Below are 26,873 nucleotides of genomic sequence, written 5' to 3' on the forward strand. Positions count from 1 at the left end.
AAAATATGATTAATTTTTTTTATAATCAAAACATATATACATTGGAAAGGAAAAGCCTTATTGGCAGATCTTTATTTTTTCAGAAAGAAGAGTGTGTGAAATAATCTAGCCGATGTCAAGTCCTTTTGGTACTCATCAACTGGGATAAGGTTTCTAGCTTCTTTAGTGATCCAGATCATTCACCCAGGCCTGGCTATACCTATAATAATCTATAGACACTCTAATATTAGATACTGGCTGCTTCTGAACCAATGGTAACTGCATTAGTTGGTCAAACTGAGATCTAGAGTAGTTCAGAGATTACTGGAACAATGGTTAAGTCTTTCCTTTTACACGGTAGCAAAATGGTAATGTGATAATAAACAAGTTAAGAAATCCATTTGATGAAAGAAAGAAAGAAAACAGTAACTATGTGAGGTGATGGATATGTTAAGTAGCTTGAACGTGGTGAATATTTATTTCACAATGTATATGTATATCAAACCATCAAGCTACATACCTTAAATATATACAATTTTAATTATACCTCAATAAAGCTGGGGAAAAAAGATATAAAGATACTCTGAGGAATAGTGAATCATACAGTCAGAAGGGACGTAAGTGGTCATCTAGTCCAGCCTCCTCAGTCTACAAATGATAAAGTTGAGTCCCAAAGTGATTAGCTAGTTAACAGGTGAGTTATAGCCCATAATTCTGATTTCAACTCCAGCATGTGAATTAGTGGTAGTGGCAGTCAGTATCCAAGACAGCTTCCAATGATCCTCACTGCCTTGTATTCCTACCCTTGTGCAGTCACCTCCCACACTGAATTTGGTCTGGCACTGTGTGACCAACAGAATGTGGCAGAAATGGCATTCTGGGACTGAAGACCTGAAGCTGGGTCTTAAGAAGCCTTGTAGCTTCCGCATGGGCCTCTTGGATTCATCACTTTTGGAAAACACTTCTCTTAGGACCCAGTCACCATGCCGTGAAGAAAAAAAGAAAAAGAAAGAAAGAAATTCATTTGACTTGTGTTTTGTGGTTATTGATGAATGGTTAAGGATGTAAGAAGAATTCTATGAGTCAAAAATAATCTGGGCTCTAAGCCCTGACACATCAATAATTACTTAAATATGAATGGTCTAAATTTACCAGCTAAAAACCAGTCTACAAGAAACTCATTTCAAACATAATGAAATACAGGTTAAAAAAAAAAGGATGGAAAAACAATACATCATGCAAACATTAAAAAAAGAGCAGTACTGGCTATATTAATATTGGATAAAATAGACTTAAGAGCAAAAAAATTATGAGGGGCACAAAGGGATATTAAAATGATCAATCCACCAAGAAAACAGTGATCCTAAATGTGTATACACTAAACAAAAGAGCTTCAAAATACATAAAACAAGAAATGGTAAAGCTAAAAGGAGAGACAAACAAATCCACAAATACAGTTGAGGATTTCAATACCCCACTCTTAGCAACTGACAGAGGTACTAGAGGAAAAAAATCAGCAAAGATATAAAAGAACTGAGTGACACCATCAACCAGAAGATCTAACTGACATTTATGGAACACTCTACCTATGAAAGATTAATACAAACACTTTTCAAGTACTCATGAAACATTCTCTGCAGTACACTATATCCTGGATCAAAACCCAACAAACACAAAACAAACAAAAACCTCAACAAATTTAAAAGTACTGAAATAACACACAGAACATGTCTGACTATAATGGAATAAAATTAGAAACCAATAATAAAAAGATAGCAGGAGAACCTTTAAACACTTAGAAATTAAACATATTTCTAAATAACTGATGGGTTAACAAGGAAGTCTCAAAGGGAACAGAGAAATACATAAATAAATGAAAATGAAAATACAACACGTCAACTTTTGTGAGATTCAGCTAAAGCAGTGCTGAGGGGGAAATTCAGAGCACTAACTGCTTAGATTAGGAAAGAGGAAAGATCTCAAATTAAAAATCTAAGTTTTTACTTCAGGAACCTAGAAAAAGAAGAGCAAAAGAAACCTAAAACAAGCAGAAGAAAGGAAAGAATAAATACACAATCAGAAATCAATGAAATTAAAAACAGGAAAAGAACAGAGGAAAAAAAAGCAGTGAAACAAAGAGCTTTATTTTGGAAAAACAATTGATAAACCTCTAGTTAAGACTGACAAATACAGAGTAAGAAGGCACAAATCACCAATATCAGTAACAAAATACAGAATGTCAATACAGACCCCACAACCAACAAAAGGAGAAAAAATACTAAAAGTAATTTTATAATATTGTTCATAATGCTCATAAATTCAACCACTTAGAAGAAATGGGCCAATTCCTTGAAAACTACAAACCACCAAAACTCAACTGATAAACTGAACAGTTCTAAAATTATTAAAGAAATTGGATCTGTAATTAAAAAGTTCTTGAAAAAGAACTCTCCAAGCCCAGATGCTTCCACTGGACAATCTTTATTTAAACACTTAACACCAATTTTACACAAATCTTTCAAGAAAAAAAAAGAGAGAACACTTCCCAACCTAACAAATACAGTATAAAAAAAAGTAAACTGAAGACCATTATCTCCCATAAACTTAGATGCAAAAGTCCTCAACAAAATATTAGCAAATCTAATTCAGCAATTAAGAGAATTATACAAATAAAGTCAAAATGGATTAAAGACCTAAATGTAACACCAGACACTATAAAACTCTTACAGGAAAACATAGGCAGAACACTCTATGACATAAATCACAGCAAGATCCTTTTTGACCCACCTCCTAGAGAAATGGAAATAAAAACAAAAATAAACAAATGGGACCTAATGAAACTAAAAGCTTTTGCACAGCAAAGGAGACCATAAACAAGACAAAAAGACAACCCTCAGAATGGGAGAAAATATATGCAAATGAAGCAACTGACAAAAGATTAATCTCCAAAATTTACAAGCAGTTCATGCAGCTCAATATCAAAAAAACAAACAACCCAATCAAAAAATGGGCAGAAGACCTAAACAGACATTTCTCCGAAGAAGATATACAGATTGCCAACAAACATATGAAAGGATGCTCAACATCACTAATCATTAGAGAAATGCAAATCAAAACTACAATGAGATATCATTGCGCAGTGGTTGAGAATCTGCCTGCCAATGCAGGGGACACAGGTTCGAGCCCTGGTCTGGGGAGATCCCACATGCCGCGGAGCGACTAGGCCCGTGAGCCACAATTGCTGAGCCTGCGGGTCTGGAGCCTGTGCTCCGCAACAAGAGAGGCCGCGATAGTGAGAGGCCCGCGCACCGCGATGAAGAGTGGCCCCCACTTGCCGCAACTAGAGAAAGCCCTCACACAGAATCGAAGACCCAACACAGCCATAAATAAATAAATAAATAAATAAAATTAAAAAAAAAAAAAAAAAGACACAGACGTAGAGAATGGAGTTGAGAATACGAGGAGGGGGAAGGGTAAGCTGGGACGAAGTGAGAGAGTGACATGGAACATATATACATTACCAAATGTAAAATAGATAGCTAGTGGGAAGAAGGTGCATAGCACAGGGAGATCAATTGGTGCTTTGTGACCACCTAGAGGGGTGGGATAGGGAGGGTGGGAGGGAGACGCAAGAGGGAGGGGATAGGGGGATATATGTATATATATAGCTGATTCACTTTGTTATAAAGCAGAAACTAACACACCATTGTAAAGCAATTATACTCCAATAAAAATGTTAAATAAAAAAAGAGAGAATTATATAACACAATCAAGGCTGGTTCAATATTTGAAAACTAATCCATGTAATTCACAGTATCAACAGGCCAAAGAAGAAAAATCATGTGATCTTACCAAATGACACACAAGAAGCATTTGACAAAATCCAACCCATTCATGACAAAAATACTCAGCAAAACTGTGAATAGAGGAGAATTTCCTCAACTTGAAAAAGACCATCTACAAAACCCCTACAGCTAATATTTATGTAATGATAAAAAACTATCTCCCTAAGACTGGGAACAAGGTAAGAGTGTCCACTCTGACCATTCCTATTCAACATAGCACTGTAAGTTCCAGCCAGTGCAACAAAGCAAGAAAAGAAATAAAAGACACACAGATTTAAAAGAAATAAAACTGTTCTTATTTGCAAATGACATGATTGTCTACATAGAAAATCAGAAGGAATCTACCAAAAACTCCCAGAACTCATATGTGAGGTCAGCAAGGTCACAGGTTATAAGATCCACACACAAAAAATTGACTGCACTTTTATACCTAACAACAAATACAGCATTGGAAACTGAAACTAAAAACAATACCATTTACAATAGCGTCAAAGAAAAGGAAACACTTAGGTTTAAATCTAACAAAACATGTACAGGATCTGTATGCTGAAAATTACAAAATACTTATGAAAGTTAGACCTAAATAAACTGGAGAGACTTACCATGTTCACTGATCGGAATACTCAACATGGTAAAGATATCAGATCTCCCCAAGTTGATCTATGTAGGTTTAATGCAATTTCTATCAAAATCTTAGCAAAGTGTTTTACAGATACAGACAAGCTTATTTTAAAATTTTTATGGAAAAGCCAAGAAACTAGAATAGGTAAAACAATTTTGAAAGAAAAGAAAAGCAACTGAGAGGGCTCAGTCTTCCCTGTGTTAAGGTTCACTATACAGCTATAGTAATCAAGATAGTGTGGTACTGGTAAAGGGTTAGACACAGATTAATGGACCAGAACAGAACCCCAAAATAGACCCACACAAATAAGTCCAACAGGTTTCTGACAAAGGTACAAAAGCATTTCAATGGAGGAAGGATAACCTTTTCAATGAATGCTGCTGGAACAACTGGGCACTCACTGGCAAAAACATGAACCTTTAATTAAACCTCATACCTTACATAAAAATTAACTCAAAATCAATCAAAGCCTTGAATGTAAGACATAAAACCACACAACTTTTAGAAAAAAAGAGAAAATCTTCAGGACCTAGGTCTAGGCAAGGAGGCCTTAGACTTGAGATCAAAAGTATGATTCACAAAAGGAAGCATTAGATGTAAATGAGGTGTTCTCAAAGTTAAAAACTGTTGCTCAGTAAAAGATTGTGTTAAGAGGGTAAAAAGACAAATTAGAGACTAAAAGAAAATATTTGCAAACCACATATCCAACAAAGGGCATTTATCTAGAAAATATTAAAAATTCTCAAAATTAAAAAAGTAAAAAAATAAAGTATCTATTTAGAAACTGGGCAGAAGACATGAACAGACATTTCACTGAAGAGGATATACAGACGGGCAATAAGCAAATGAGATGTTCAACATTATTAGCTATTAGGGAAATCCAAATTAAAAGCACAATCAGCTATCACTACACACTTATCATGTAGGTGATGGCTAAATGCTAAAATTAAAAACAGTGATAACACCAAATGCTGGTGAGGATGTGGAGAAGTCAAACCATGCAAACATCATTGGTAGGAACGTAAAATGGTACAGCCACTCGAAAAGAGTTTGGTAGTTTCTTTTAAAACAAAAAATGTACTAATATGACCCAGCAATTGCTTGGGCATTTATCCCAGAAAATGAAAACTTATGTTCACATAAAAATTGAATATGAACATTCATAACAGCTTTTTTGTATCAGCCAAAACCTGGAAACAATCCAAGTGTCCTTCGATGGTTAAAATGTGGTACATTCATTCCATGGAACACTACTCAGCAACAGTAAGGAACAAATTATTGATACACTCAATGACCTTGATGGACCTCAAGAAATTATTAAGTGGAAAAAGTCAATTTCAAAAGGTTACATACTGTGTGATTCCATTCCATGTTATATAACATTCTTTAAAGAGTGTTAATTATTTAGGATTTAAGGGGTGGAGAGGACAGGGGCTATAAAGAGATAGCAAAAGGCAGTCTTGTGATGGAATGGTTCTCCATCATAATCGTGTAGCAGTTACACATGCTACACATGCGATGGAATTGCATAGAATTATACGCACACACAATGAGCACATGTATAACTAGTGAAATGTAAATAAGCTCTGTGGTGTACCAATGTCAGTTTCATGGTTTGGATACTGTAATTATGCAAGATGCTACATTGTAAAAGGAATGGTAAAGGGTATATAAGACTTCCCTGAAAATTTTTTGCAACTCCCTGTGAGTCTGTAACAAAAAACAAAAAAAGCAAGTGTATAAATAGAACACCATTTATAAACCTGATTATATGTACCAAGAGACAATAAAATTTTAATTATTGATAAAAAAAATCTGGTGTTTCTTGCAGCCATGTAAGAGACCCTTGGTCAAATTCCTCTTTGTAGACTGAAACCTATTATTTTCCATATATTTAATGAAAAAATTTCCCCTTCAGTTTTAGGAAAAAGAAATATCAAATTGTGAACGTTAACTCATGTTTCAAGTAAATCACAAAAAATGTGGTGCAAAATTTCACAATACTGCAATTATATGTAATAAATGTAAGGCTTTTGTGAGAAATCTTTGTTGAAAATTGTACCAGTTTGTCCTTTAATATTAATTCTGGAAGGTAAGAAATGCATCATGCCTTAGGTAAAATAACTGAGATATGTTTGATTGCCATTATTACCAATCATTTCTGTTCCAGAAGAGGCTTAAAAAAAAAAACCAAAAAAAGATGAGAATACCTTCACCAGTTGAGGGCAAAATCCTCTGTAACCATCCCTAATCGGGGGATGAGGATATTGGAGAAAAAGAGGAATATCATAAGCAAAAGGCTAAAATCAATATTTAGTCAACATTTGAATGTTGTGTTATAGAATAACTCTTTGACTGGTATTTTGGCTTATTACGGTCCTGAAACTTCTGCCTAGTTATTTATTTTAAAACAACTAAAATTAAGCCCAGTGCAAGAGAGAACAATTTTGGCAATCAATTTCAGGTAAGAAGTTTGACAGGGACCAAGAGACAGCATTGTATGTGTATGTTATAAAATATTAGGGCTGGTTCAGAAGATCTAGGAAAGCCAGAGCAAAATGAAACCAAGTGAGAGAAAAGCCAAGGTAGTGCACAGTGACTGGGGATGGCATTTAGCTCAGAAGAGGAGGAAATACAGGGAGAAGAGTAGAGAACCCACAAAATCTGGCACTTGGCTTCCATATTTTTTATGAGGGGCATCAGCAAATGTCACGAAACAATTCCTGACCTTAAAGTAGTAGGCAATTAGGAAAAGAGCAGTGCTTCTGGCAACGCAACTCCCCTTGCATATAAGAAAAAACATGTATGGCTGGCCACCGCAAAGCTAAGCTAGGAAAAGGAACTGAGAAAAGCATGTAGGCTGGGCTAAAGACAAGGTTTCATGAGACCCTGAAACAAAACTGCAACTGACAACTGTATACACTGCAGGTTGAGAATATCAGAAAACAAAAAAACTTATTGCTCTGTAATTAGATATGGGTTGGTATTCTTGAATTTAAGTACTAGGCTGACTATGAATCTAGGATATCATGTTATAAACCATGACCACTGTGACAAAAGAATTTTAACATGGTTGAGTTTAGAAAGGGTTTTTGAACAAATTTTTTCCCCTTTTACATCTGCATATGTAGTCAATGATATAACCAGTAAGTGGCTAATATCTTTTTTAAAATTTTTTTATTTTTTAACATCTTTATTGGAGTATAATTGCTTTACAATGGTGTGTTAGTTTCTGCTGTACAACAAAATGAATCAGCTATACATATACATATATCCCCATATCCCCTCCCTCTTGCGTCTCCCTCCCTCCTACCCTCCCTATCCCACCCCTCTAGGTGGTCACAAAGCACTGAGCTGATCTCCCTGTGCTATGCAGCTGCTTCCCACTAGCTATCTATTTTACATTTGGTAGTGTATATATGTCCATGCCACTCTCTCACTTCGCCCCTGCTTACCCTTCCCCCTCCCAGTGTCCTTAAGTCCATTCTCTACATCTGCGTCTTTATTCCTGTCCTGCCCCTAGGTTCTTCAGAACCATTTTTTTTTTTTTTTTAGATTCCATATATATGTGGGTAGCTAATATCTTTAAGTTAACAATTAGAACACAGGATTCAATAAAGAGTTAATCCTTACCTATCAAGTAGTAATTTTACTGAAGATAATCAATATATAAATACAAATGAAATAAAACAGATTCTGTGATAATCTGTGACATTATTTGCAGAATTTTATTTAGAAAGGAAACACATTCCCCATTCCAAGTAACTTACAACTCATATTCTAGCTATAGGACTATTTTAAAATACATTATTGGTGATGAAACGAACAGGGCAAAGAAAAAACTAAACAAGGTCACTAACTACACAAGTGGGAAAATAAACCAGATGGGGTCTAAGAAGGACTTGGGTGAAATAAGTGATACACTATGTTATAATGTTTCTCACTAGATGTGGGAAAACAATACAGTACCTTAAAGTGAGAGAGATACAAAAGTGATATGAATATTTATGGAAGTATATATTAAAAAAGCATTTAACATAATGTTAAGAATCAAAAAGTTACATTCCATATGTAAATCCTTATGAAGGGCAGTTAGTTTACAAAAGTCAACATTTTGGGGGACATACTATATCTGCACACCTGTTTACAAATCCTCTCTCAATTTAAGAATATCTGACACACGAATGTCCTTTGCTAGATCATACATAGAGGAAGGGAGGCTCTCCTGGAAGCTCAAGAAAATAAGAAAGTTCTCTTCTTGTATAACCTGAAGAAGGAGACAGTTCAAGTGCCACTGCATTCCTTGTGCACAACAGAAAGCAACTACCTACAGAAAAATCCACTTTCTTTAAGTGATTAATTTTGCTTAATTAAGTCTGGGTTAAGTGTGCATTACCATCTGTAACATAATTTATATGATGAAAACCACTGTGAGTTCATAAAGCTGATTTAAAAAATAAGTCTTGAGATATAATCTGTATAAGCTCTTTTATATTCTCCTTTTACCTAGTGTCATCTGGATTTTATTCCAAATGCACTGGACACTGGATTTTAAGTAAAGGGATAAGTAATCTGATGTACCTTTTAAAGAGATCAACCTGGCTGCTGTGGTATGAAAGGAATGGAGAGTTATCAAGAGACAAAGAGGATATCAACCAGGAGGCTTTTGCAGTAGTACAGGCATGAAGTGATAGTGGACTGGACTAGGATAGTGGCAGTAGAGAAAGAAATGGAAGGAAAAAGAAACAGGACTTGGTGATCAAGAGAAGACCCATAAGTTTTGGTTTGGGTATCTAAATAAGTAGACGTACCATTTATTGAGATGGGGGAAACAAGAGAAAGACTAGCTTCTTGTTTCAGGGAGGTGAGCTGGGTTGAGGGAAGACCAAGATTCTTATCTTGAACACACAAGGGATATGTCAAATTGGTGATCAGTTGAATATACTGATATATATTGGAGTGATGGGGCCCAGAGATAGAAATTTGGGAGATACTGGCACCAGAATGAATGTCAAGTAAGCAGGAATTCTGGGTTTTTCTGTTTTGTTGTTGTTTTTAATGCCATGTCTAAAAGAGTGCCTGGAACAGTATTTGGCAAGTAGCAGGGGTTCAATAAATATCTGCTGTGCAAACAAATGAATGGGCATAAAGATGGTACTTAAAGTTAAAGGATGGTATGAGATTACCTAGAGAGGAATTGTAGCTAGAACTCTTAAGGTTAAAAAAATTTTTTTTAAAGATAGAGAAAGAGACACATAGAGAGAGATGGGAGAGAGAGAGCGAGCTGGGAGAGGGAGAGTTTCAGCAAAGGAGACTGAGAAACAATGGCAGTGAAACCTGGAGACCATTCTATCAAAGATGCCAATATAAAAGAGCATTCCAAGGAGAGAGTGTCAAATGCTGTAGAGGTTATGTAAGAAAGAAGTGATAACAATGTCACTGACGGTTGTAACAAGGGCTGAGGCACACAATCCACTCTAACAGGAAGGAAGGTGGGTAGTATGGGTACAGGTGCAGGTAGATTGATAGATTTTGTGGTGGGAATATAAGTTCCCTTGACAGCCTCTATTTTCTCAAGCAATTACAAAACAAGTGTCAACCAGGAGTGAATATAAATTAAATATTATGATGAGAATAAATAAAGTGTTATGAAACCACAGAGGAGGGGCACCTAACTCAGTGTTAGGGTGGAGTGTAGAGGAGGTTTAAAGAATAAGTAGGAATTAAAAAGGAGAGGGTAGGCAGGACCAGTAGGAAGAACATCCCAGACATATGCAATATCTCAGAGGTAAAGGAGAAAGGGCTTGTTCAGGAAACTAAAAGGCAGGACCTAAGAGGTCCAGATAGGGACTGGCAAAAGATGAGGCTGGAATGATAAGGAGGTACCACAATTAAGAAGAGCTGTGTATACAATGCTAAGGAGACTGAAACTTGTCATGAGGATAATCAGAAGTAGCCACTGAAATGCATAATGTGTATATGTGTGTGTGTGTGTGTGTGTGTGTGTGTGTGTGTATAATTTTGGTGGTCTTCATATCAGTTTGGGAAAAATATCTGTAAATATAAGTATATTGAATTGTAAGACTAGGCCATTTTATATTTAATACTTAAAACTGGAGAGGCAGTACTGCTTAACGGCTGAGTACAGATTCCAGAGCCAGAATGCCTGTGTTCAAATCCCAGGTATGCCACTTAGCAGTTGGATGACCATGGGCAAGTTATTTAACCTGTGTTTCAGTTTCCTTATTTTTAGATGGTAACTTTCCTTATTTTTAAATGGAGATTTTAATAGGACCTTTAGTAGGACCTTCTCAGAGGGCTGTTAATCCATTGTTAATATGGTATTCTGTAAATGTTAGCTGTTATTATTTAAGATATAATTTTACCTGCTTTTTAATAGCATAATTTTCACCATCTTCAGCTTTCATTTTTTCAATCTTTTCTTCTTGTTGTTTTGCTTCCTTCTCATACATCATTTTTTCTTTGACCAATCTATAAATAAACCAAAAACTGTTTCAGAGAATTAACTTTCTCTCTAGCAACAGACCAGAAAAAACAAAGAAACTCTGTAAATATAAAGTATACTTTAAAAAGCATACGTACTAGATGGGGAGGAGAAGGGAAGGGAAGAAAAATATGTTAGCCACAGATGTATGAACCTCATGACCTTAAGTTTTATACCTGCCTAAAGCAAGTCAATCTATCAAAGCATAGAATTCTTAAATTTTTAATTAAAAACATTCCATTATAGTAACTGTATTTACAATGTAAAAATAACATTCAAAATTATTATATACTAACATTTCTATATTGTTTGCTTTACTTATTTACTTAAAATTGCATTAATAATATATTTGTTTCAGGTGTACAATATAGTGATTTGATATTTTTATACATTATGAAATTATCACCGCAATAACCATATGTCATCTGTAACCATACAAAGTTGTATCTCTTAATCTTCTTCACCTATTTTGTCTGTGTCCCCAACCCGTCTTCCCTCTGGCAACCACCAGTTTGTTCTCTGTATCTATGAGTCTGTTTCTGTTTTGTTTTGTTTTTTAGACTCCATATGTAAGTGAAATCATTCGGTATTTTCTCAGTTTGACTTATTTCACTTAGCATTAACACCTTCCGGGTCCATCCACGTTGCTGAGGAGGAGTAACCAAAAAAAAAAAAATGCTAAGACCAATGTCAAAGAGGTTACTGCCTATATTTTCTTCTAGGAGTTTTATGATTCCAGGTCTTGCATTAAAGTCTTTAACACATTTTGAGTTTATTTTTGAATATGGTGTAACAAAGTGGCCCAGTTTCATTCTTTTGCATGTAGCTGTCCAGTTTTCCCAATATCATTTATTGAGGAGACTGTCTTTTCCTCATTGTATATTCTTGTCTCCTTTATCATAGATTAATTGACCATATGAGTGTAGGTTTATTTCTGGACTCTCTATTCTGTTCCATTCATCTGTGTGTCTGTTTTAGGGCCAGTACCATATTGTTGGCTATTCGGGGCCTTTCATGGCTCTAATGTCTTTTTTTAACTGATATATGTTATCCAAATTTTTATACATGTACCTGAAACAACATAATGGTAAAAGCTCAGCTTACTGAGAAAAGTCAGTATATTGCATGCCAAATCCAAAACAAAGAAAGACTAGGTTATTTTCAACAACCAAAGTGTTTAAAAAGTATTTACTATGCACTTAATTTTGTGTCTGACCTTCCTGTGCGAGGGACTGGGATATATAATTTAGACATGGTTCTCTCACAGACAAATAGTGGAAACAAACAAGTATTTAATTGCTAAAGCAAGAAAGGGTATTGAGAGAGATCAGGAAGATTTTCAACAACAAGGAACAGAGCAATACGAAGTTCTACTAATTATTCCTCAGATAACCAAACTTCAATTAACCATAACAGTGCAATCTCCCCTAATTCTCATTAATCAAAGTTTTAATGTAAAAGAAAAGTGCAGTCCAAGAAAACACTAATGTTCCTATATACATATTTCCTAAGGAACAGAAGAAAAAAACTTTCACAGTCCCATAGTTATTAAAAGCAGCTTTTTCCATCTGGCTTGCTGACTTACTTCTAGACCTATGTTACTGGGATGGAATTAAAAATCATATTAGAGCATGGCTTTTGTCTAATCATTTGCAATGAAGATTTTTAAGTGTATTTCAAAAGACAATTTAATTTTCATATTCTAATAGGACTTAACGTAAGTTCACAAATCTAAAAAATCTTTTGTCATACTACTTGGAAGGCTTTTAAGTCAGCTTTAGTTTGGATTTAAATCACCACATAAACTGCATACTAAATATTAAAATACTAAAATGTTCCAGTTTGGAATTTTGAGTTGTGCAAGCAAGGCTCATCCTGTCCTTCATGATCCTGCACTAGTGACATAGATGGAAAGAAACATAACAAAAAGTTAACAGTATTTACAGTAGAATATAATATGTGACCTTCAAATTCTCATCCTAAAATATCTCAAAGTGAAAAACAAAACAAAATAGGTATAAATTTTATGTTGCCATGAATATAAACAAACAACAAAGGATATTCAAGAAACAAATAACAAAGGATACCTGGGAAACTACTATTTGTGGTTACCTGAGGAGAAAAGCCCTAATGATTTGGGGTAGGGATGGTCAGCTGGGAGGTAAATAGAGAGGCTTTCATTTTATGCCTCTCAATAAAGTTCCAGGGTTTTTTTTCCCCATGTATAAGTATTACTTTTATCAAAAAAATTTAGATGCTTATAATTATCTCTGAGTGGCACAATTCTGAATGATTTTAAAGTCTGCTAGTTACTCCTTTGGCTATATTTTCTATATGTTCTGGAATAAAGCAAAATTCAATTAGAAAGATACCAAAATATACCTAATAGTTGTAATTCTCTAAACATTGCTATCTTTTGCTAGTTTTTCAAATGCTATTAAAATAACAAGTACAAATAAATATAGTTATAACTTATTATATTTTAAAGGCATAATTAACTGAAAATATTTTTTTTTAAAAGGAATTCCTTTATTTTTATTTATTTATTTATTTTTGGCTGTGTTGGGTCTTTGTTCCTGTGCAAGGGCTTTCTCTAGTTGCGGCAAGCGGGGGCCACTCTTCATCGCGGTGCACGGGCCTCTCACTATCGCGGCCTCTCTTGCTGTGGAGCACAAGCTCCAGACGCGCAGGCTCAGTAGTTGTGGCTCACGGGCCTAGTTGCTCCGTGGCATGTGGGATCTTCCCAGACCAGGGCCCGAACCCGTGTCCCCTGCATTGGCAGGCAGATTCTCAACCACTGTGCCACCAGGGAAGCCCTGAAAATATTTTTTAGTCTTACAAACCCCACACCTACAGAGAAACATAGCAAGTTCAAAATTTGGTCACTTTTAGTAGTTAGACAAATATATAAGAGTAAAATAAAGAAACAAGAAAAAGCAACAGAAAAGGATAGACATAAGGAGAAATTTTAAGAAATGACAGCCATCTAGGTAATGATAATCAAATGATAACAAACTACTTAACTGTCTATGTACGGACATAACATGATTTTAAATATGCAGGCCAGTGTTTTACAAACTATTCCATAGCACATGAGTAGTCAAATAAGCTTAAAAAACACTGCTTGCCAAATCTTAAAAATTTATGATACGTATTTGCACATTAAAGGGTCCTGAGAAATCTTGTAGTAAGAAAATCAGTTTAATTTTGTTCAACTGCAAGCTTACTTGAGGCAAAAAAGAACTTTCCCCCACTCAGCATTCTCCAGAACAGCTGCCTCTCAACACAAGTTTGAGAAGTACACTGTAGTAATCTATAAACTTTACACAAATCTGCATACAACACATTTAAATATACTGTTCATAAAATTCTAAATAGAATAAAATTTGGGGGTAAATCAAGAATTAAGAAACCTTGGGATAAAAAGTTTTAGCTTAATTTGATATCTTGATTTTACAGTTTCTCATATGGTAAATAAGATTTTCATAGTTATAACCGAATTTGTACTTATGGCCATCTAGTAACTAACAGCCCAACACCAAGCCATGCTAAAGATACAAATGACAAGCCTGCAATTAATGATAGTAAGAAACTGTAATAAATTGATCTAAAAAAATTTGATATTTGGAAGAACATTTTATATGGATATTTTCAAACAAAAAATGTAGAGAAAATAGCATAATAAACCCCAGGTACTCATCACTCAGTCAACAATTATTAATATTTTGGCAATCTTGTTTCATGTATCTCTTGCCACTTATTTGTGTATTTATTTATTAGTATTTTCAGATATTTTACCTTTGGTTTGATTTTTGAAGTTAAAAGCCTATGACTTCCACCACCCCCCCTACCTTGCACCATATACAAAAATTAACTCAAAATGGATCAAAGATCTAAAAAGCTAAAATTATAAAACTTTTGGAAGAAAACATAGAGGTAAATCTTGGTGACCTTGGACTTGGCAATGACTTTTTAGATATGACACCAAAAGCACAAGAAAAAGAAAAAAAAAATTGGCCTTCATCAAAATTTTAAAAACTCTGTGCTTCAAAAGACACTATCAGAGAATTCCCTGGTGGCCCAGGGGTTAGGACTCTGTACTTTCACTGCTGAGGGTCCAGGTGGCCAAAAAAAGACACTATCAGGCAAGTGAAAAGACAACTGCAGAATGAGAGAAAATATTTGCAAATCATATACTGGATAAGGAACTTGTATCTAGAATATATAAAGAACAATTCAATAATAATAATAAAATAAGTTTAAAAAATCCAATTAAAAATGGGCAAGCTGAATAGACATTTCTCTAAAGAAGATATACATATGCCCAATAAGTACATGGAAAGATGCTCAACATCATTAGTCATCAGGGAAATGCAAATCAAAACCATAGCAAGATAGCACTTCACACTCATGAGGATGTTTATAATCAAAAAGTCAGATAAATAACAAGTGTTGCTGACAAGAATGTGGAAAACCTGAAACCACCAAACACTGCTAGTGGAAATGTAAATTGTTGCAACTGCTTTGGAAACTTGGCCATTCCTCAAAAGCTTAAACACAGAGTTACCATATATCTCGGTAATTCCATTCCTAAGTATATACCCAAGAGAAATGAAAACATATGTCTACATGAAAACTTGTACATGAATGTTCATAGCAGCATTATGCATACACAATAGGCAAAATGTGGAAACAAGTTAAAAGTCCATCAACTGATGAATGGACAAACAATATATGGCATATCATACAATGGAATAATATTCGGCATACAAAGAAATGAAGTACTGAATCATGCTACAATCTAGATGAACCTTAAAAACATTATGCTAAGTGAAATAAGTCAGACATAAAGGCCACATATTGTATGATTCTATTTATAGGATATATCCAGTATAGGTAAATCTATAGAGACAGAAGGTAAATTAGAGGTTGCCTAGGATGGGGGAATTTGGAGGGTAATAGCTAAAGGGTTTGGGGTAATAAAAATGTTCTAAAAATGACTGTGGTGACAGCTGCACAATTCTGGGAATATACTAAAAACAAACTAACTGTAGACTTTAAGTGGGTGATTTATAGGGTATCTGAATTACATCACAATAAAGTTGTTAACAAAAAGAAAAAGAAAAAAAGCTTGTGACCATAAATTCAGCTATAGGGGAAAGCTGTAAGTAGTACCGGATACATTCAAACCTGGACTTATTGAGAGTTGAACATGTGAACATCATGTATAGAAATTTGCATTTGACTTATAGTTTAAAACTGCTTTAACAGTAATTTTCAGTATTAAGATAAAAATATCCTCTGAGGTTTAAAATTTCAAAATAAAATCATTAATGCATATCACTATAGATATTTCTGTAAAAGTTCCTTTGACATAGAAAATGCTAGGACAGAGATGGCAAGTTGCCAGCCTGCTTAAATGGGACCTAAAGATGGTTTTATTTTATTCACAGAAAGAATTAAAAAAAAAACCAAACATATTTGTTACCAAATTAAACAACTGGGAGATTTAAGTCTGGATTTCTGGCTTCTCTTAAGATGTTTTTTATAAGGGAATATTAGGCCTGCATCCTACTACTGGATGGAACTAAGTAGTGGCTGTTGACTGTTTTAGATGAGGCATGTGTTGCTGTTCACTGTGCCCCAACTCATACGACTCCCTGTTTCTCAAACACTCAAGCCTTTTACTCGACCCTGTAAGCAACTGAGTTTAGAACCTGTGGGCTGGGAAACTTGCTATCATTAATGCAGTAGAGCTATTATTGTTGTTTTTATTATCTTAATAGAATCACAATTAGCATTCAGAATATCAGGGATAACCAGAAACCACTGGGATTAGCAATGAGACTTTCAATATTTCTAAAGATGACAGGTTACTAAACTCCTCTAGTAAATGAAAGTAGCTGGGACTGGATAAGCTATCAGAGAGAAGCACATTTAACAATATCCTGTAATTCAAAAACCTAGAACAAGGGTTGGCAAGCTATGGCCAGTGAGCTGAATTTGGCCTGCCATCTGTCTTTGTATGGTCTGAGAACTGTAAATAGTTTTCACATTTTTAAATGGTTAAAAGTATTTAAAAAATATTTTGTGACATGTGAAAATCATAGGGAATTCAAATTTCAGTGTCCATAAATAAAGTTTTATTGGAACACAGCCACACTCATTCATTTATGTATCCTCTATAGCTACTTTCACGTAATGACAGCAGAGATGAGTAGTTGTGACAATATGGCTCACAAAGTCTAAAATATACACTACCTGGCCCTTTACAAAAAAGGGTTGCTGACCCCTGACTTGGAAGACCTTGACTTAACTCTATCCAACCCCTACTTAACCATCTTAGCATTTACCACACTACACTGAAACCAAGTCTTACTTGCTAGGCCTTAAGTTCCTTGAAGATGGGATTAGGTTGTATTCATACTGTATTCCTGATCTGTGATTGACACATGGTAGACACTCAATGTTTGCTGAATGAAATGTTGAGTCTAAAAATCTCACTATTGCCTTTTAACATTTTCAATTTAAAGAGATACATAAGACAATTCTGAAGTGGAACAAAAATGATTCACAAAATTTGAGAAATAAAAAAAATACAGTGATTTCTGAGAAAGCATACAATGAAAGAGATAAAGAGATAAATTCTATGCCTAGATCCACTGACAGCTCTGGTTGGTAATCCTAGTCATCCTACTCCATGTACTTCTCCATGGAAAATAGCAGTCATCGCCTCAGCAAAATTGACAAGACAGTCAACTATGTATCATACTTGACAAGTAAAGGTGCTGAATATTTACATGACTACTAGAATATCAAAACTAGCATAAGTAAAGTTTTTGTTAAAAAAAAAAAAGCCATACTGTGAAAAGGCTCAGGAAGTTACTGAATAGCAAATGTACTGCTCCCCAAAAGAAAAAAAATCACAGTTAGTGAGAACCCAGTAATACCAGCGTGTAAAATTACAATAAATAAAATGCTAAGGCAAGATGCAAGAGAGACTGAAAAAGTTCCACCTTCAAACAGTATAAATCAATGTACCGAGACAAGTCACATGACATGGAAGAGATTTTAGAGAGTATATACACAACTTCAGCTTTACTATATATTATCAAATTGCTTTCCAAAATGGTTGTATCAATTGATACCCAACCTGCAGTATATGAAATTTCCTGCTTCTCTTTGGCATCCTGGTGAACAACTGGAATTGTATGAGTTACTAAATTTCTGACAATAAGAAGAGTGTGAAATGGTATTATATTATGTTTGAAATATTAACTTCCCTGAAAACTTATAAGGTTATCTATGTTTATTAATATAGTATAGTTGCTGGATAAGTATTTGTTAAATCTATGAATGAATAGCTTCTGGTGAATTGGACTCTTCTTCCTTTCTCTAGGAAAGGCTAAGATTTAATAAGAAAACTTAACTCAAGTATATATAGTCATAGTTCTTAAACTTGCTACTAAAATATTTTTCTGTAACATACATATGCCTATGATCCTGTAAGTACAGGAACATTTGAAAAATTATAAAGAATAAAATTTTTAAATCAGTCATAATCTCATTGCCCAAGCTAACTACTACTGATCCAAAATGGACATAATTCTAAAATTCCAAAAACATTTAAAAAAATTGGAATTAAAAAATTAAGTTTGGCATAAACTCATTTACCAGCAAAATGTGACCTCAACTGACATGAAAATATTTATAGACTTTATGTATTCTACTTAATGTGAACAATCACGTTTCACTGCAGAAATATGAATGTGTTTGATTATAGAGTACTTCTCTAGACACTATTATGTAAATGCATTTATTAGTGTTCCAAAATCTAAAAATCCTGGAATTCAGAAATACATATGGGCCCAACAGTTTCATATAAGGGATTATGAAACCTGTATTAACATTTTGAATATTTTTCACTAGTTTTTTTTAAACATGTGCGAAAATTTATATTATATATACACACACAACTGATCCTTGAACAACTCAGGGGTTAGGAATGCTGATCCTCCTCACAGTCAAAAATCCATGTATATCTTTATAGTTGACCCTTTGTACCTGGTTCTGCGCCCTTGAACCATGGATCAAAAATAGTAATGTAGTACATCTTTATGGAAAAAAATCCATGTATAAGTGGACCTATGCAGTTCAAACCCATGTTGTTCAAGAGACAACTGTATATAAATAAATAAGTAAATAAATAAATAAATAAATGGGATAGTGTACCATTTCCAATCTCATTAAATATTCTTTGAAAATATAGCTGTTAGCGGCTGCAAAGCATTTCATAATACCAGTATGACAGCTTATTAAATGCTGTTAGACATCTAGGTCATCCCCATATAAATAATATTGTGATGAACAACCCTACTCATAAATTTTATAGATGTATATTATTTTCTTATTACATAATATTTAAAATATATAGTGTCTGAGGAGAAATTAGACTAAATCCTTTTCCAGTAAACTAGTGATCATTTATTGATGAATACTTCCTTTTTCTACTGATATGATAACCTACCTTAGTCATTTATTATTAGTAGTCATAAACAAAATGCAAATATTAATTCAATCTATCCTATTTTAGCCTACTATTTAGTATTTCATCTTAGTCAAAGAAAACAGTATACCAGATTTCACTGTTGAAATATTAATAAGCATATCAAAGCCTACATTAAAGAGATGTAAAATTAAAAAGAGAAAACTAAGGGAAATGAACATCAAGGGAAAAGAAGATAAACCTGATAACCAATAGGAGTTGTAGATAGTGATAAAGTAAAAAATCAGGAAAAGAATTTTTTCTTTAAAAACTAAACTTTCCCTTGGGGGCAGAGATAAATTAGGAGTGTGGGATTAACAGATACACACTTTATACACACTGTATAGTACAGGGAACTATATTCAATATCTTGTAACACACTACAATGGAAAAGAATTGAAAAAATGAATATACATAACCAAATCACTTTGCTGCACACCTGAAACTAACACAGTATTGTAAATCAACTATACTTCAATTAAAAAAAAAAAAATTTTCCCAGAGATGGAAAAAAAACCCCAATCTTAACTGAAAGGGATTTCTAAGTGCCAACTGGAATCAGTGAAAAAACCTCACGTCTATGTACATTGTTGAGAATTTCCAGAGACCCAAAAAAACTAAAGCTTTCAAACAGAGAAGAAATAGGTCACCTATAAAAGTTTTATCTTTCACATTAATAATGCTAGATACCACAAGACATGGGAGCAATCCCTTCAAAGTTCTGAGAGAAAACAATTTAAAACCTGGATTTATAACTATAATAGTGAGAGGAAAATTCACTTATTCATTCAGCAATTATTTACTGAGGGGCTACTATGTGCCAGACATTTTATGTACCAAGGATATACCAGTGAACAAAACCACAAAAATCTCTGCCCTATGGCATTTTTAGTGGGAAAATAAAGACAATAAGCAAAATATATTATAGCATGTTAGATTGTGAAAAGTGCTCTAAGAGAAAAAGCAGTGAAGAAGGGCTGGTAATACAGGGGATTCACTATTTAAAACAAGATGGTCAGGGAAGGCCTCTTTGAGAATGGGATATGTGTTAAGATCTGAAAGAAACAGTAAGTCATGTGGAAAAGTGATGAAAGAAGTCATAGGCCAGGTGAACTTTTTTTTGTTGTATAAAAATTCAAAAAGTTCATCTACTCTGCCTCCTTTCTGACAAATTTACTTAAGAATGTATTCCAGCAAAATGAAGACGAATATCAAGAAAAGAGGCCATGGTCAATGTAATGCAACAGTCTAATGAAGGAGAAAAAAAAAATCCCAGTATTGACTGTGTCGTAGGCCTGGAAGACAATCAATCTAAATGAGAATCTTAGTATGGAGTCTTACAGACACATCTTTAAGAAGGAGAATGAGTAAGAAGGCAGAAATCATTTATGTGTTTTTTCTCCCAATAATGAAAAAATGAAAGACAATTAGAAACTCCAGGAAAAGTAACCCCCTCCACAGTCCACCCCCCAACATAGTTATGGTTGTAATATGAAGTAACTGATGAAAAACAAAACTAATTTAACCTGGATTTATAAGAATAGTATCCTTTGAGCAGCATGGGATCCATTGAGAAAGAAATGTAATCCTATATATACCATATTTTAAATGATATATATTTATAATCTATTTATTCATTTTCAACTTTTATAATAGACCTATGAGCACACTATGTCTTCCCCACTTGTTTGAAATATTCAATTTGCATTTTTAAAGTAGCTTTTGCTGGGGGCTTCTGAAAAGTTTGTCATTCTTCCTAAATGTGACATAGCAAGTACAATTCTCTTTTCTCCCCTAGACATCATCACCTGTGACACCTGCCACCTTGGGATCATGAGGAGATCCAGCCTAAAAGGACAGGTCACTCTGGGAAGTCAGAGACCTTGAATCTTTGATGACGTTATTAAACTACTGATTTAACCAACTCTGAATGCACCCTACCTCCAGATTTCCTATTGTATAAGATAATAAACATCCTTATAGTTTAAGTCACATATAGTTTGATTTTCTATTATTATGTTCTTCGAACCTAAAAGCATCTGAAATGATAGAGTCATTAACAACAGAAGAATGTTCTGCAGGTATAGAAATAATGCTTTCTTACGTTGGACTAACTTCTTCTAAACGGATAAATCACTTAGAAATTGAGATACCTCATTTTTTTTTCTTCCCACATACAAATAAATACAATGTAAAGAGGAAATTACCTATACAATACCCAATTTTATGTTTTCCACTGTATTAAGAAATATCTCACATGAATTTTTGCAAAACCCCTGACACCTGGTGGCCTAGTGGTTAGGATTCCAGGCTTTCACTGCCATGGCCTGGGTTCAATTCCTGGTTGTTCAACTGAGATCCCGCAAGCTGCACGGCACGGCCCAAGGAAAAAAATAAAAAACAACAAACCACACATAAACAACAACAACAACAAAAACTAAACTGGCATAAAACTTTTAAAATCTGTGTTTATTTTTAATAATCATGGTGTTTACTGGAGGCTAATATCAATAATAAATAATACTATCTTCTATCTATATTGTATTTTCAATTTACAAAGTACTTCTGTAACTTACAGGATACTGGATGTTAAATATTAAATAGTAAAATATCAATGCCCCTAAACTGTGACTTACAGGAGAGTGAGCATTAAGTAGTTAAATATTAATATCTATAAACTATTATGGAGTTCAGATGTTTAATGGCTCTATAAAGTAAACAATATGGCACCAGGAAAAGTATATCTACTCACAGCTTGGAACTCCATAACTTGTCAAATCAATTTAAAATTCCTATCTTCCCCAGCAAAGATGAAAAAAGTATTCAAGATTAGGGAAAGAAGCTATTTGAATTAACAAGTAAAGCAGGTACAAGCTTTTCTGCTAAACATATTGGAAGAAAGCAGTTTACAGAAATCAGAGTGAAACATTGTATTTAGAGTAAATTTTAGGCTTTTGAAGACTAAGGGTTTAGTGATGAGACCCCAGACACACAGAAGAAACAATGTCTTTACAAAAGTATGTGGGGACAAAAATACCAAGAAAGATGCAAGAAAAGAAAAATCTACTCATCTGGGAACTCCAAGTGAACTGCAAATTAGAGGCTTATTGCTTTAGTTGCCTTAATTAAGAATTCTCACTAGCTCCTTAGTGAGAAACAATTGGAGGTTGACATCAGAATCCGATGATTTAGTGTTTGTGGTCTATAAAAAAATGTGTAAGTTAAAACTCAGTGAGTTTTAGTCATTCTCTACTAATTCTTTTGTGGTCACTATAAAGTCCCAAGTGAAATTTTCCACTATTTCCAAATTTCAACTAATAATCATAGTCAAGATTTTGGGGGTCAGCAAAATTAAGGAAGAACCTGCTACAGCATCCTGTCCTAAAATAAATAAAACAAAAATGTGCTACACACACACATAAAATGAGATGGGTCTGGAAATGTTGCTTGCTCTGGGTGGAATGCCTTCTCCCTCTCTCATCCTCTCCCCCATCCTCCCAACCCATTCTTCAAAACTTAACTCAGATGTCCTTGTCTTCAATAAAGACCACTCTAGCCCCTACTCTGCGACTCCCCAAGCAGCCACTATGGATCTTTCCTATGAATTTTTATAGCATATTTATTTCCATCACAGAAATTATAAGTTAAATATAAGTTATAATTTTGTCTACTTCTACACTTGAAAGTAGATGCCCTGAGGACTGAAAATGTGTCTCCTATGAGCACCTTTCAGTGTGTGCCGCACAGATATGTTTACTAAATGAACTCACAATGACCCTGAGTGGTAATCAGGGCAGCTATCACCATCCCCATTTTCAAAGAGGTGAAATGATTCATCTAAGGCTAGCTGGCCAGGAAATGGAGAAATTAGGATTTGAAATTATGACTTCTAACTTCAAGTGTCAATACTTTTTAAACATCATACTATCTCCTGTTTAAAGTAAATGAGTTTCAAAATTTAAATTTCTTTACTTGTTCCAAATGTAAAATCATCCCATGGTTCAAAACTTGAATCGCACACAAGAGCACAAAGTGAAAAGGCAACCCAATACCCACACTCCCTGCCCTGAGCCACCCAGTCCCAACACTGGAAGCAACAAGTTATCAATTTCTTGTGTATCCTAAATGAAAAGTTAAATGTTTAGTTTGATGGTATTTGTTACCTTATCATCTTCCTGTACCCATTAATTAATCCATTAAATTGAAGATGGTTCAAGTTATAGTCACTACTCAAGTAAAATATACGCATTGTTACTTCTAATAAATAAGACGTTTTGTAAACAGCTAAACTGATGCATGCCAAATACAATATCACTATTTTTTGTGCAATTTTGTGAATCTTGGTGATTAATAAATTAATAAGTCTTAGGAATTAATAATTCAAAAACACAAATGTAAAACTAATTATTTCACTAATCCTCTAAACTAGTCCCTTAAAAGTCAGTGAGATTGAAAAGTGTGTACTAATAATAAAAGGGCTATAAAGACACTATTGTGGATAGCTTCTGCTTGAGTCTGTATGAGAAAGCAATAGCACCTCCCACAGCTGCTTCATCTCCATACAAAAACACTCTGACAATTTTAATTACTACCTAAAATCACAAATCTCTCTGTACACTTGACTTTTTATCCTCTGCCCAAACCCATATCTCTGTCTTTGTAACATCTCTATTTAGACATCCCACCGGCAACTAACTGAAGCAGGTTGAAAACTAAGCTCATCACCATCCCACTCTAAAATAATACCGTTTCTCCCAATTTGAGATGTCAACGTCAGAATCACACAAATACTGGATGAAGTAGGCCTGGCCTGGGAGCAGTTCAGGGAAAAAGAGCTAAGGTGTCTGCAAGCTCAATATGAGCCAAGAATGTGATGCAGTTACTAAAAAACCAAAACCAGCCAATTCAATCTCAGATGCATTAGAAGAAGAAGAGAACCTAAAACGTGGTAGGTACACATTACTACATTGGATGAACTGTATCTGTGCTATTATTATTAACAATTTACTTCCAAAATTGTTATACACAACTTAGATCCAAAAGGGATTTAAGGCAGCATCTGAACAAGGATTTTGACAAACCAGAGTTATTAGCAAAAGAATATCCAACATCATCACTCTATTCTGTGAAATAGCTCAGTCTGTCTATAACATTCAGATATATTATGGACTATATAGTTATTCCAAACTAATATAGGTTATCATAACTAAATGGGCAAAGAAAATATCATTTGATGCAAATGACTTAGCTGACTGATGACTGTCACCTCTCATAGATAATAAAAGTTAACATCAGTTAGGATACCTGAATTTTATCAAATTATAAAATAAGCCCAATTTAATGATATTTTACTATAGTAATTATTCTTGGTGATTCAGTAACTCAGGTTATTCTTGGAACTACTGATGAGAAAATTTGGGAGCCAAACCTGAGATTTTTCAGTTGTACAGCTCTAGGGTCCAGAGAACAACTCATGATTTGGGGATTATTAGCATTATACAAAGGTACTTTGGTATGTAATGTGTTTATTCAGTTTGTTGTACTAAGATTTGTTCATTAGGTCACAATGGTTCAAGAAGAAACATGTATGAAGATTTCTGTTATTTTTATATTACTGATACTGAGGTCTTGTTTAAGTCCTTTGTACAGAAGAATGACAAAATAATCATTAACTGTTAATAATTTCCATTCAGAAAAACCTAACAGTTGAAAATAATTTTCATACTATATTCCTATCTAAAGGTATACATATAGTAAATAATGTGGTATATGTTAAAGTATTGAAATACACTTTCAATGTATATTTATTTTGTACTTTACCACATATGAAGCATTTTAAAAAATTAAGTCAAATTTCTAAGTCTTTCACTGCTTAAACACTACTTCTAAGTAATATTTGGTAATGGTACTTGATATAGAGCTGTATTTGACACAATTTTAATAGCTAGCAAATCTGTGTGAATATTCAGTAGTAAAATTTTCTTAATTATTATAAGGTTAGTTTAGTGATTCCCAATGACTCCTCTAATCTTTCTTCTCTGCATCATATTAATTATAGTCTGCAGTTTTAAAAAAAGTTTGTATTATCTCTAATACTCCACCCTTTTATTCTTCATTTCTTTACTCAGAGTAAAATAGTCATTTTTGCAGCCTGACTCTCCGAATTTGTCAGTAAACACTGTTTTAAAATGTTGCATTTTCACAACTGGAGGCATTCCACCTTTAGCTCTTGTCCCACGAATATGTGTTAGCATGTAAAAATATGAAAAACCTCTAACTTTACCTCACAAAAACAGAAGAATATATAAATAATATATTTTATAGCATTTTAAGAACGTCACAGCTTTTTCCAAGTTGTTCTACACAGTCTTCCTGGACTATTTCAGATGAGTTATTTGATAGAATCTTTCAGGATCCTGATTCTGTGGATAGACTACCATGATAACATATGAATATATCTATAACAAACATCCTTTTGTCTGGTCAACCTAAAAAACCCAAGTAATAACTATAGTATTTGGGGTTAAAGAAAGACACAGCAGCAGGCTCAAGTAGGGGAGAAAATCTATCCTTTAATTGATCATGTAAATGTAACCAAATTGCCATTTTTCAAATGTGGCAACAATTGTTTCTTTTCACATTAGAAAAAGGAACGCTCTTCCAAGAGATGTTAATAGATAGTTGAAAAAAAAAGGTTTTTATGAACAGATAGCTTGAGAAATATTGCATACTCTATTCCCCTCTTAAAGATTCACATAGTGAAAGCTTTTGAGTAATCTTACAATAAAGAAACACGTTAACTTTTAACTCCGCCCTTCTCAAATTAATTTGAGCAGAACACTTTTTCAACTTACCTATTAAAATCCAGTTAAACATATTCCAGAGAATACCAGCTTGGAATCCAAAATGAAAGACAGGTAATACTCAAAATTCTGACTACAGTATTTGGTAAATTCCTATTTCTAAATTTCTAAAGTGTATTTTTACCCTATAATAAATACAAAAATATTCTATTCAAAATTGCCAGTTTATAGATGTTAATAAAATGTCATATTAATTATTAATTTAAATAATATAATTAATTTTTAAAATAAATCAATGTGGCAACAATAGCTTAATTAATATTAGTATATATTACTAGTACAACATACTAGTAATACTAGTTAGTGTAAGTAATATTAAATAAATGAACATTATATATCTTATCACTTCTTAAATTTTAATTTCTTTAAAACTGAATTCATATTTTAGTAGAAAGTAGCTGGCCACACCACCTTATAATATTATCAGCAAAATATTTCGTTTGAAAAATTATACAGAAGCTAACACATTATAAAGCAACTATACTCCAATTAATTAATAAAAACAAAAAGTGAA

The 26,873-nt window shown here is 33.9% G+C and overlaps 1 protein-coding gene and 1 long non-coding RNA gene across 2 annotated transcripts in view; one reads left to right on the forward strand and one right to left on the reverse strand.

Annotated features, from left to right (window-relative positions):
• The window catches only part of LOC309622610, a 385,320-nt gene that overhangs the window by 139,162 nt on the left and 219,285 nt on the right, over positions 1-26,873 (forward strand). The gene's annotated exons all lie outside the window — the stretch shown is intronic.
• Positions 1-26,873, reverse strand: part of TBCA (tubulin folding cofactor A) — a 99,100-nt gene that overhangs the window by 4,887 nt on the left and 67,340 nt on the right. The window contains exon 2 of the mRNA XM_082378578.1: positions 10,833-10,938. Coding sequence (XP_082234704.1) covers positions 10,833-10,938 — 106 coding nt within the window. The remainder of the gene's footprint in view (positions 1-10,832; positions 10,939-26,873) is intronic.

The sequence above is a fragment of the Balaenoptera borealis genome, assembly GCF_965194805.1.
Source record: "Balaenoptera borealis genome assembly, chromosome: 2".
Classification (NCBI taxonomy): domain Eukaryota; kingdom Metazoa; phylum Chordata; class Mammalia; order Artiodactyla; family Balaenopteridae; genus Balaenoptera; species Balaenoptera borealis.